This window comes from Mirounga leonina, unplaced genomic scaffold (assembly GCF_011800145.1).
Source record: "Mirounga leonina isolate KUSES-001 unplaced genomic scaffold, KU_Mleo_1.0 Mir_173, whole genome shotgun sequence".
Taxonomy (NCBI): Eukaryota; Metazoa; Chordata; class Mammalia; order Carnivora; family Phocidae; genus Mirounga; species Mirounga leonina.
The window spans coordinates 16,004,630-16,016,967 of record NW_023270447.1 but is presented as its reverse complement, the minus strand read 5'-3'; the positions used below and the strand labels follow the sequence as shown (position 1 = coordinate 16,016,967).

The following is a 12,338-nucleotide window of genomic DNA, read 5'->3' as shown; positions in this document are numbered from 1 at the left end:
CAAAGATTCATTTCAAAGTCATAACCTATCAACATTTACCTGAACTTCTCCTAAGTGATATCCATTAGAAATCACTTCTGGAGAGGTTTACTTCTAAAAGAACATGGCAGAAGGACATATCTGAGACTAGCAACCTAAGCTTTCTAGTATTTCACAAAATTTCTGGCACAATATAGAGGATGAAAGTTAATTAATATTCATCAGTGGTAAAATTAACTCTATTGAAATTTGTCTGAAATAAATTTGCACATCCTCCCATATACTCGCCTGGGTAAAACTGAGTTAATCAACAAGACAGGATTTCAATTGAGACTTTGAAAATTTATGCAGAACTTCCCTCTCACAATAGAACATATTATTTAATGGCATTAAACTTATTTAACTTCTTCTATTCAAAAAAATTTGCTTTACAAAGTTAACCTCTTCTGACTATAGTTCTGCCAAATTTAGGACCTAGACAGAATTCATCAGAAGCTATCACTTATAAGATTCAGTTATGTTTTTACAAAATATGAAATAAAAGTGATAGACTCTTAAATCAGAAAGCTTTTTTTAAAATTAGAGAACTTTATCTGCAACTGATGATAAAGTTTTATCTTCCTTTCTAGCCTATTTAAAGAACAAAACAAAAACAAGGCACCATTGTCACAACAGTAAACTTTTATTAAATTCCAGTTTTAAAATAGTGTATTAGACAAACTACCAATTTTCCTTCAAATGTATTTTACAATAGCAATGGATACTTCCAAGCACTGAGGAGCAGAAAAATTAAGTAATTTGCACTATTCTTTCTAGCCCAGTTAAAAAGACTTGCACCTTTCAAATTCCCAGAAGCTGAGCCTCCTTGAATGGTGTTCTACCTGAAATGAGGAGGTATGTCGCAGAGTTTAACATTTATGAATCTGTTCTTTGGAATTAAGAAGACATTATTCCTCAGGGGGACAACCATAAACTTAAGTGGTATTTACACAGCACATAAGTTAACTGCTAGTGTTGTATTTAAACACAGAAAGTATATGTATAATAGAGCACCTTCAGCATTTTAAAATAAAATGTAAAATCTGGCCCTGTAATTATTCATAATGCATCTTAATGACACTGGATAGAAATCTAAAACCTCAAATTCCACATGTACTACTTATACAAGACTACAGGGCAACCTCCTCCTGGAAATAAAGAGCGGACAGAGAATCAACAAACACTCTCAGTTATTCTATCAAAGCATGAGTTTTCACAGTCCTCTGATGTCCCACATTAAACTCTCCATTTTTATTTGTAAATAAAAAGAGCAGAGACGAACTGCATACCTACCTTACCTGTTACCACAGAACTCTTTGGAAGACACTTATTTCTCTAATCAGTTCCTCAACAACTATGGCAACATGAGCTTCACATTCTCACTTTTCACAAATTTCACAAATACCCACATTTAAGAAAGTTACCATAAAACTCACATTAAAAAAATCCTATAGACTGATGGGAGGCAGGTGTCCTCTAAAATGTATTATATGGAGGGCCCCTGAGTGGGTCAGTTGGTTGAGTGATCAACTCTTGATTTCAGCTCAGGTCAGGATCTCAGGGTCATGAGATTGAGCCCCAGATGGGGCTCCACGCTCAACAGGAAGTCTGCTTAAGATTCTCTCTCACTCCCTTTCCATCTGCCCCGCCCCCTCGCCCGGCCTGCACATGCATGCTCTCTCCCCCTGTCACTCTAATATAAATAAATAAATCTTAAAAAAAATGCACTATATATTTGGAAAACAAATACTTAGCTGTCTTCTCCAGCTCTCAACTCTCAATATTCAAAACAACGTACAATCTCCAACTCCAATGAAATTCTGAATCACAGAATTATGAAATTGGTAGCAGCTCATTCTTAAATCATTAAATGACTAAGGCCATATGCCAAAACTAGTCAGCAGCAGAACAAGGCCAAGAACCTAGATAGTGTGATTCTCTTTTCAGAGCTTTCTGCCATCCATTACTACCAATTTCATCAATTTGTATAGCCTGGCTGGAAACTGATCTGCTGGTTCAAATCAAAGAATAGCATTAAAGCTCTCACTCCAAAGGCAACTTAAGGGCATTCTAAATAGACCCCAAGAGTTCCTATTTCTAAATAACATTTTCTTAAATTTGCTCCAGTAACAGCTTTTTCTAGGTTTCTTTTAATGCTATAGAAATAAAAAATATTTATAGCTCAAGAATTCATCTCAGTAGTCTTAAGATTGATTCTATGCCAGTACTGTCCAACAGAAATTTCTGCAATGATGTAAATATTTATTTCTTCACTTTCCAAAATGGTAGCCGCTAGCTACATACGGCTAATAGGCACGTGAAATATGGGTACTTCAACTGAAGAGCTGAATTTTTTATTTTAATTAAATTTAAATAGCCACATGTCTAGAGGTTACCATATTGGATAGTGCAGGTTTAGATGTTCCCCATTGAAGAACTGGCTGATGAAATAATGAAGACTTAGTAGTATTTTTTTATAGTACCTGCCATGTGAAGCAGTTGAGATAGCATGGAAAGAGCACACCATTCTGCATTTATGACCTCTGGATTCCAAATGAAACCACTCTATATCAGCAATAAGAGGTTGATGAAATCACACAATCTAAGTTACACCTACAACTCATCTGTGAAATGGGGCTAAAAGTACCTGTCTTTGTGGGGACTCTTTGATTAAATGCTGTCTGTATGTAAAAATACTCTATAAAATGCAAAGCACCATATATAATTACATATCATTTTTTTTCTTTTTTTTTTTTTTTAAGATTTTATTTATTTATTTGACGGAGAGAGACAGAGCTAGAGAGGGAACACAAGCAGGGGGAGAGGAAGAAGCAGGCTTCCCGAGGAGCAGGGAACCCAACGCGGGGCTGGATCCCAGGACTCTGGGATCATGACCTGAGCCGAAGGCAGATGCTTAACAACTGTGCCACCCAGGCGCCCCAATGACGAATCATTTCTATAACAAGTTCAAGGAAAGGAAAATGTGGCTCTTAACCAATCATAAACATATTAATCTAAGCCTAGCCTCAAAAATATGACTGAACACCTGAAGCAACAGTCGACTGATTTTGCACATCATTGCCTCATGAAAGGTAACGTATATAAAGAAAATGTTATTCAGATTATACCAAAAGGTGATTTAACGGTATACCTACATTCTTTACTTTTAAAAGCTAACTTTTTTAGCTTTTTAACAGCCAACAGACATGGTAATGAACAATGCCAAAAATCTGGCATCCTTCCTCTTAAGGAAGCAAAAGACAAAATATTGGCAAGGCCACTGACAAGGTTCCCTCACTCCAAAAGAAAAACAGTGAAACAGCTTTTATTTGTCTAGCCAGTTTATGAGTAGAGTGGTAGTAAAGAACAGCAGAAGTGCAGGGAAAGTTCTCAATACCCAGAAGACAAAAGCATGGCCTATGTCTAGTCTATAGGAACATATATAACAATACCATCTCAAGTAACTACATAATTTTAAACTTTTTACCTGCTTTCCTGAAGATTATATCTCGTGTGATTCTTGTAATAATTTTATTAAGGGATAGTTTAATACTCTAACAAGCTGAAAATCATGATCAAATTTGAACACAAGCATATTATTATATAGCATAATTATTATTTATAATGAGGTTAATTTATATGTTTATACATACTCCCTATATTAAAATTTCCAGATTTTAATAACAATGATCCAAAGACAGAAAACAAATTTTTGTTAAATCCAAGATTTTGAGATAGCATACATATATCCTTTTAACTCTGATTAAAGAACCAAACATCCAAAGGTAAATAATGAAAATTCTCTGCCCATGGCTTACTAATGAGAGTTGGTTATCCAAAAAATGTTTTTTACATTTTTAAAATTAATTTACCAGCCATAAATGGCAAACTTTTTTATTATTAGCAATATTATCAAGTATTTAAATTTTGAAGTACTGGTTTTCTTATTAAAAGGACAATATCTTGAGGAGCCTGGGTGGCTCAGTTGGTTAAGTATCTGACTCTTGATTTTGGCTCAGTTCATGATCTCAGGTCTTGAGATCGAGCCCTGTGTGATGCTCTGTGCTCAGCGGGGAGTCTGCTTGAGACTCTCTGTCTCCCTCTCCCTCTGTCCTCCCCCACCCTGTGCGCACACTCTCTCAAATCTTTTTTTAAAAGGGGTAATATCTTTATAAATTTTTAATATTAAATTTTCATGAAAACTGTATTTCTATATGCCTACTTTTATCTCAAGGGGCAGTCTCTTTTTGCCATCTTACTTAGAAACTTTCTCTTTTCTTACTTAGGATCAGCTTTCAATCCTTTTTAGTCTCTGAATTACCTATTCACAAATTGAAATTCACATTAAAAAACTGAAGATAAAGAGTTGTCCCACATGTTTTAAATTACCATCATTTTAAATTTGTGAGACAAAGGATAAATATGCAAGATCAGGATTTATAAATGATACAAATCTCCTGAGGAAAACAAATAAAACAAATAAAAATCCTAACTAAAAATCTTATTTATATTAATGAACACTTATATCGATAATTAAAGAAAATTGGATTTTACCCTAAATTGAGGTAAATGATTTGTCAATCAAGGCATCATTTTAAATTTCACTTTCAAAATTAACCCAGTTATGAACTTACACCAAAAAGAATGACTTTTACTATATGTAAATTTAAAAACAAATTTAAAACAAGCCAGTTAAGAACAAGGCTTTATTTAAAACTATGCTTCTTTAAATAAATGGCAGATAGTGTCATTTTGGTAAGAAATTTATTCCCAGTATAATGCTTAATGTATTTAGAATACCTTTCCCCAATAAAAAGAAAACTTTATTACCATTTAATCGACCACAATTGATTTCAAAACCAAGCTATTAAAATGAACAGGTATATAGGCAACTTTTTTTAGTACTATTATATATAGTCTCAAAAACATGATTTATGTGATTGTTTTAAGGAAAATTCAAATACTAAAATTTTGAGGCTATAATTTAAGACCAGTTATTTTGGGCATTTCATATTGAAAATTAGGTTAGAAATAAATTCTTAAAAGCAGCATTTAGTACAAGATGTGATTTAGTCTCCTTTCTAGAACATATATCAGGAAATGAGTATTTATCTTACATACACAGAAAATATTTACTGAACTCTTATGTCTATGAAGCCCAAAGAGATCTCATATAAATAAAACTAGGAATATTCATTTTCTACATCCAGACCTACCATTATGAATATGGAAATGAACTATTTATCACAAAAGAATAGGGGCTGTATCTTTATTATCACTGCCATCAAATCTGAATATAAAATTATGTATTAAAAGTTAAAAGACTTAGGGATTAAGATCAAGTTGGGGAATGCAGATGTATGTAGCTCTTTACTTTAGGAGAACCAAGTCTTGTCTCCATTATCCATTTCTAACTAGACAGAGAATAAATTCTGTGATTATCCCTTAGGTGAAGAATAGGTTATAGAACAGCAAAACAGAATTAAGTGTGATCTTAGAGGAAAAAAAAAATCACTCAAATGCAGTTATTCCAGATTAAGTTTTAGGAACAATATAGAAAACTGAATCCAGGCAGAAGTATCAAAAATGTAAATGATAAACATTAGTCTGCTTATTAAAGACTAATCAAGGCACTGTATTACCATTAAGAAGAAGGTTAAAATTCCAACGATCTAAAATTTTCCCATGTCAAATGGGTCTAAATGCTAAGAACCAAAGACTGAGTTTCATTTTTTGTATTCTTGTTCCCTCACACTTACCAACGTTTCTATTATGTATTGTACTGTATCTGATAATAAAATAGCTTACACCATAACATCAAACATCAAATATTTGGGGGGAAAAAAGTCATAAAATAACAAAAGCAGAATACCTTGTTCCTACCACTGTGTACGTGTTTATCTGTAGCTAGGCTGGCATTTAAAATTTTACAAACTATCCAGTAAGAATGCTAAGAGAAAACAGTTGACAAACCTGAAAGAATAGCTTCTTTCAAATATAGTAACATATGCGAGAACTTCCTGATATCATTCACCAACTCCTTGATGTAATCCGGATCAAAAATGGAATTGGAACTTATGGACTTGAGCCCCATTTCAGGAGTTGTAACATCAGTAGAGAGTTGGCCTGATGATGAAACACGTTTTTTCTTTGTCTTTTTCTGTTTGTGAGCAATCATCCTTCCATAGAACAGTCAGAAAAACTGAAATCCTTAAGTGGAAGGGAGAAAAAACAAAAGAGAGAAACACAAATACCACATCAACCAGGGGAAACATTAGGTTTCCACAAACAGCCCATAGCCCACCTCCATATTCCATTTACGACAACAACAAACACTGTACTACTAATTTATTTATTAAGTGCCAGTCATCTTGACAACTCTATGATATGCAAACTACTATTTTCTTCATTTCACAAATAAGCAGCCTGAGCTTTGGAGGTTAAATCATTTGTCCAAGCTCTCAGCTAAAAAATGATGAACTGGTACTTAAAACCCAGATCTGCCTTGTTGCCAAAATCCATTCTCTTAATAACTTCCTCTTAACTCCTACGGTACAGAATTTTTTTAATTATAAAAGTTGTTCTGAAAAGTCACTTGGCGGAAGAACATACTCTAACTCCATGACATCAGCTTCAAAAATAAAGATGCAATATGAACTCTAACAAAAGAAAAGACCTGTTTTCAAAATCCCCTCCATCACTTACTGTCTGTCCTGACAAGCTGTTAATCATCTCTTCATTTTGGTATGCTCATTTATAAAACAGGAATAACATTCTGACAATACCTACACCTCATGAGATTATTGTAAGCATTCAAAGAGACAATGGTATAGGAGTGTCTGATACATAAAAGAAGCTGGATTACAGTTAGTTCTCAATAATAATGCATACATACATATACACACACACACACACATACACACTCTAGGTCATCAAGTTTCATCAAGAATAATTTTCTGTTGAAAACAAGTTCTAAGGCTGTCCACTAATCTGATACATCCCGATTGGTTGAACAAATAAGTGTATGAATATCAGAGCAATATTTTTGGTAATTTCAAAATGGTATAGTAAAAACACAATCTTTTGAAATGAGAAAGATTTAGACTTGACTTCTGGCACAATACTTTCTAAATGTGTGACCTGTATAATTTTGCTTACAGGCTGTGTGAAAATTAAAAGGGGATATAAAATTAGAAGACCTCATATGTAAAACACTTAATCCTGGCACATAGTTGAAACTCAGAAAATCTTAGTTCGTTTCTGCTTCATCCTCACATTTTACCTTTCCAGAATTGAAAGCCCTAATTTTGTTTGCATTTCTTAAATCAAAAAGGAAATTACTGGAGGAATTAAGTTAGCTCAAGCATAATCATTAAAACATTTTTCAAATATTTTGTCTTCAATATTTTGATACTTTCAAAATGGTAGAATTACTAAGAACTTCTGTGAAATTTACAGTAGGAAGTTTTATGTAATATTCACTTCCAGGTCATGTGTAAGATATACTATTGTATTATTGACCTTTTCCTATACTTCACTGAACTCTATAAGATTTTTTCCTTCCTAATCTACAGTATCTTTAATTTATCTACTTCTATCTGTAGTATCATACTAGGTTAAGTACCACCATTTCTTGTTTGAGCTATTGTTACTAATTTCCGAATGATCTCTCCACATCCATTCTTATCCTGTTCCGAATGTAGTAAGTACACTTTTCAAAACATGAATCCCAACATGTCATTTCTCTGCTTAAAACTCTTCCAAAGGACAAGTGATAATCTATTGAGAACTGTAAGGCACAACATGAGATCTGGCTCCTACCTCCCTCTGCACTGTCATCTGGAGTCATAAATCCTACTCAACACTCTCAACACTCCTGCCACACACACTCCCTTCAAATTTTCCAACAGTACCTGCTTACCATGACCCACAGAGTAGGAAACAATTTCACATCATGAGCCAGTACACACATTAAGTATGTTATGTTTGTGTGTGGTATGTGTGTTGGAATGCATAAAACATAAAACAAATTCTGGTTCTGGCTAAGGAACCAGGTGATGTACCCAGATGTTTTCTATACTATCCCATTTCATTTTTTAAAATGCTGATTGCTGCCCATCAAATTGGTTTCAGACTCATAATGGGTCATGGCCCTACAACGAGAAAAACACTGACTATTTGCCTGGACTACTCCTTCCCCTTTTTTTTACTCATTCTGACCTCAACTCAAAGATCACTTCCTCAAAGAAGTCCTCCTGGACCACCCCACCCCTGTAACAACCACCACCAAACTAGAGCAGAATCTCCTGTTAGATGCATTATAGCATCTTATACTTTTCATCACTGCACTTATCAAAGTTCAAATAGATGATTCATGTTTTCCTATCTAGATTATAATCCCAAGGAAATCAAGACCATGTCATTTTGCTAACCACGTGTTCCCTGCTCACAGCACAGTGCTTGGCATAGGAGTGAAGAACTACTCAAAAAACTATTTGCAGAATAAATGAATTTGCAGAATGAACACTGGACTTATAAAGTTGTAAAGTTGCAATTAATTTTTACAGAAACAAAAAGGTTAACTTTGGATTGTCTGTTTTAAATGGAAAATATATACGGTTTTTCAAAAAATCTGTCTATAAAACACTATCTTTCAAAAAAGAAAAAAAACAAGTATATAAAGCTGATAAAGACAAGATTACATAAAACCGGAATCAAAGTTGGATTTCTATTCTTGTTTCTCTACTTCTATTAAATGAGATTTCTCTACTTCTCTAATAGCTTTTAGTGCTGCTTTATTCAATATTCTTGTTAATCTCAAATTATTTCCGAGAATGTAATTTCTACATTTAAGCTAGTTCCAAACCTATCTAACATTAATCCTTAAATGTGAAGGTAATTTCTAAAATGAGCCCAGGACAATTTTTTTTAGTACAATTATTATACCTAAGTCTCCCCACCAACAATAAAAACAAAACACTCAAGCACCTTGTTTGGGCAGCTCTTTTACAAATCACTCATTGAGAAGACTATTCCTAACTTAACACTTTTGCAACTTACTTATTAAAGTCATTCTGATTAATTTTGACAGCTTTTAGTTTAGTAAATTTGATCAGTGTCACTGGTAAAAAGATGGTTATTAAAGACCTATATCATAAGTGTCAAATAAAACAATTCACCTATCTAAGCAATTCACCTTTTTCACCATCTTTGCGATGTCAAATTAGTAACCCAAAGTTGTAAGAAGTATTTCAAAAATGCCTAAACATTTTTACTCAAGACTAAGAAAATCTATAAGCAAACAAAACAGGGAGGGAGGAGGGAGGAACTAAAAAGGGTTATTCTCTACCCCTAGTAAGCATTATGATAAGTAATGTAATAATTTTGTTATATATAATTTACTATTTTTCATATTGGAAACTGAAAAAAGGAAATATGACAGGGGAAAAAATTTTAAATAACAAAGTTAATCCAAGTTTTCATAAAATTGAACTATGATAGTGGAAAATTTGGAGGATATACACTTTGCAAGATCATCCACACTACCTTCCCATGTCCCAAAATGAATATCCTCTAGTTGGTGTTAACATAAAATGTAGTTACTAACATACTGCCACTGGCAATTTAATTAAATGAGGTAATAATATGGAAAGCACTTAACACTGTGCCTGGTTCATCATAAAGACTCAATAACTGTTAGCTATTACTACTAGCAGTGCTTTATTGTGGAAGATTGGTTTTTTTTTTTTTAATATACTTAAGTAATGAACAAGATGTGGCTTCACCACAACATATCTGTAGATTGTGAGCAAGAAATATAGCACTGGAAACAATTCCAGAAACTTAATTGACTTTGTGGAAACCTACTAAATGGCTTTCAAGTGAAGTTTGAACTGTGCAAACAGATTGTTGAGCAAAATATTTGCGAAACTCTCCTAAATCTCATGCATCTCTTCCAACTCCAAACCATCAACATTAAAAACGTGTTTTATCCACTTAGCCAAGAACTTTGTAGCAAACAGAATATTACTACACAAATCTACTTTCTCTATATGTTGTAAATTCTAAGTAATATGTGCATTAGAAATGTGAACACTAACTTCCCAGTACTCTGTAATGTGACTTTCCCAAGACTTAAGTAGCCTGTGTTAATCAAATGTCCCATGCTCCATCCTCCCAAAAACACATCATTATATAAGTACTTTCATTTTAGGCACTAGGCTAAATGAAGTGTAAAACTGCCCCAAATATCTACTTAATAGTTCCCATCTTACTATTCCCACCTTAGGAAAAATTGTCAGATATTTCAGAAATCTGCTATTTCAGCACAATTTCTGATTTGGTACGAATCTATTTAAAGATGCTTTTAAAAAATCAGAAAAAATTCATCTTGGCGGTCTTTGATTATATTTTCGTAAATCTCCCCACAAAAACAGCAAACGGGCAAGTCAAAAGGTTTTATCAATAATATGCAAATAACTGTAATTTCTAAAGAAAGGCATGCAGTGCACATACACTTCATTCCTGGGCAGTTAGAACCTAGCACGTTTAAAAAAGAGGAAGCTGCCCAACCTCCCACGCCTCCAGAATGTCTAGCATTCCTGGCAGGCAGGGCTCTCTCTTGACCAGCCAAAACTACCCAATGCCAAAGAGCACGCTCCCCATCCCCGTATTTAAATACCGAGTGGGGAAACGGAGCAACCAAAAAGGGCAGCGGACATGGATGGACAGCGACAGAGGCGAGATACTGTCACGGAGACAGCTGGAGAAAGGGGAAGGGGCGCTCAGCTCCCGCCTTTCGCAGCTAACAGTCCTGCCCGCCCAAAGGGTGTGAGGCCAATTCCTTCTTGAGAATGAGAGTAGAAAAATATTATCATGGAGACACGAGGCTCAGTCATTAGGGCTCTTGAGCTCACCCGTTAAGAAAAAATAAAACAACAGTCAAGCCCCAAACACATCCACAACGGAATTGGGAAAAACCATTGACACTGAGGCCTCGGAACGAAAGAGCCCCTCCTCAGCCCAAAAGACAGAGACGAGGAGAACAATTCACCACCGAAATTCTAAAACGTCTCGGGAATGGAACCCAGTTGAATTGAGGACTGCTCTCAGGACAGGTGGGAGCGGGGCGGGTCAGAGCTAAGACCAGGTTCGGTAGCGGTCAAGAGCACACATTCTGGAGCACAACTGCCTGGGCTGAAACCCGCACTCTGACAATTACTAGACTGTGTGCTCCGCCAGGTTAACCTCATTTTCCCCTGTAAAAAATAAGTTAAATAATCATGGACCTGTCGGGAGGATTAAGTAAGTTAAAATGTGGAGCAGTCTTAGAACAGTACGTGGACGGTGGGACGTGTTACATGTTTGCTTTAATTTCAATCGTCATCTGCTGTGGGCCACCATTCGCGGCTGCTTGGCGCGCCGTTCGCCCCGTCGGACCCCTCCCCGAGGACCAGCAGCACAGAGGACACGAGCCCGACCCTCAGCGCAGCCCGCAGCCGCCTCGGCTCGGGGCCGCCGCATGGGCCACCCACACCCTGGACCGCAACCGGACCGCCGCGTCGCCGACGACCCCAGCCCCGAGCCCCAGCTGCCGCGGCCGGAACGAGCGCCGCCGCCCCACACTCACCGCGGCGCTCCATCCCGCGTCTCGGACGCGGACGCCCGCCCAACACTCACGGCCGCCGCCGCCTCCGCCGAGGGCTGGAGCTCGCCGCCCCCATCCCCCACGGCCCGCGGACGCCGGGCCAAGCCGCCGCCGCCGCCGCCGCCGCCGCCCCAGCAGCTACGGCCACCACCACGCCGCCCCGCTCGCTCCGCCCCCCAGGCCTCGCACCGCCCGCCCGGCCGCGGCCCGCCCCCTGAGGCCCAGCCCATTGGCCCGCGCGCCCGAGGGGGGCGGGGCTCCGGCGCCCTGCAGCAGGTGGGGGCGGCTGCCGGCTCCAGCACGCGGAGCGCGGGTTGTCCTCGGTGCCCCAGCGGGCAGGCTGTCCCCAACATTGCAGGACGTGTTAGCCACCGTGTGCGGCTTGCGGCGCGACAGGCGGAGCGAACCTTAGGCACAAGGCACCTGATGACTAGATCTGGCTGACAGGAGTTTCTCAGATGAGCATCTACATTTCTTACGAGGAACTTCTTTTGATCGCCTGTTCCTCATCAACGCCTTTAAGAAAACAAAAACAGGACCTCACACCGGTAAAGTGTAACACAGGCCTGGCTCAACTCCCCTCTGTAGAGGGTAATATTTTCCACTTAAACCTATTTTACTTCCTTAAACTGCTCTCTCAAAACTCAATGAGAAAATGTCTGAGAAGGATGGA

General features: G+C 37.3%; 1 protein-coding gene across 3 annotated transcripts in view; it reads right to left on the bottom strand.

Annotated features, from left to right (window-relative positions):
* Positions 1-11,765, bottom strand: part of ARHGAP29 (Rho GTPase activating protein 29) — a 62,293-nt gene extending 50,528 nt beyond the window's left edge. For 2 of the 3 annotated variants that reach the window (XM_035017993.1, XM_035017994.1), the window contains exons 1-2: positions 11,648-11,754; positions 5,992-6,228 (exon numbers count right to left, since the gene is read on the bottom strand). In XM_035017993.1, coding sequence (XP_034873884.1) covers positions 5,992-6,196 — 205 coding nt within the window. In that variant the 5' untranslated portion in view covers positions 6,197-6,228; positions 11,648-11,754. Of the gene's footprint in view, positions 1-5,991; positions 6,229-11,647 lie in introns of all 3 variants that reach the window. The other variant, XM_035017995.1, reaches the window with a different exon arrangement.
* Between the last annotated feature and the right edge of the window lie 573 nt (positions 11,766-12,338).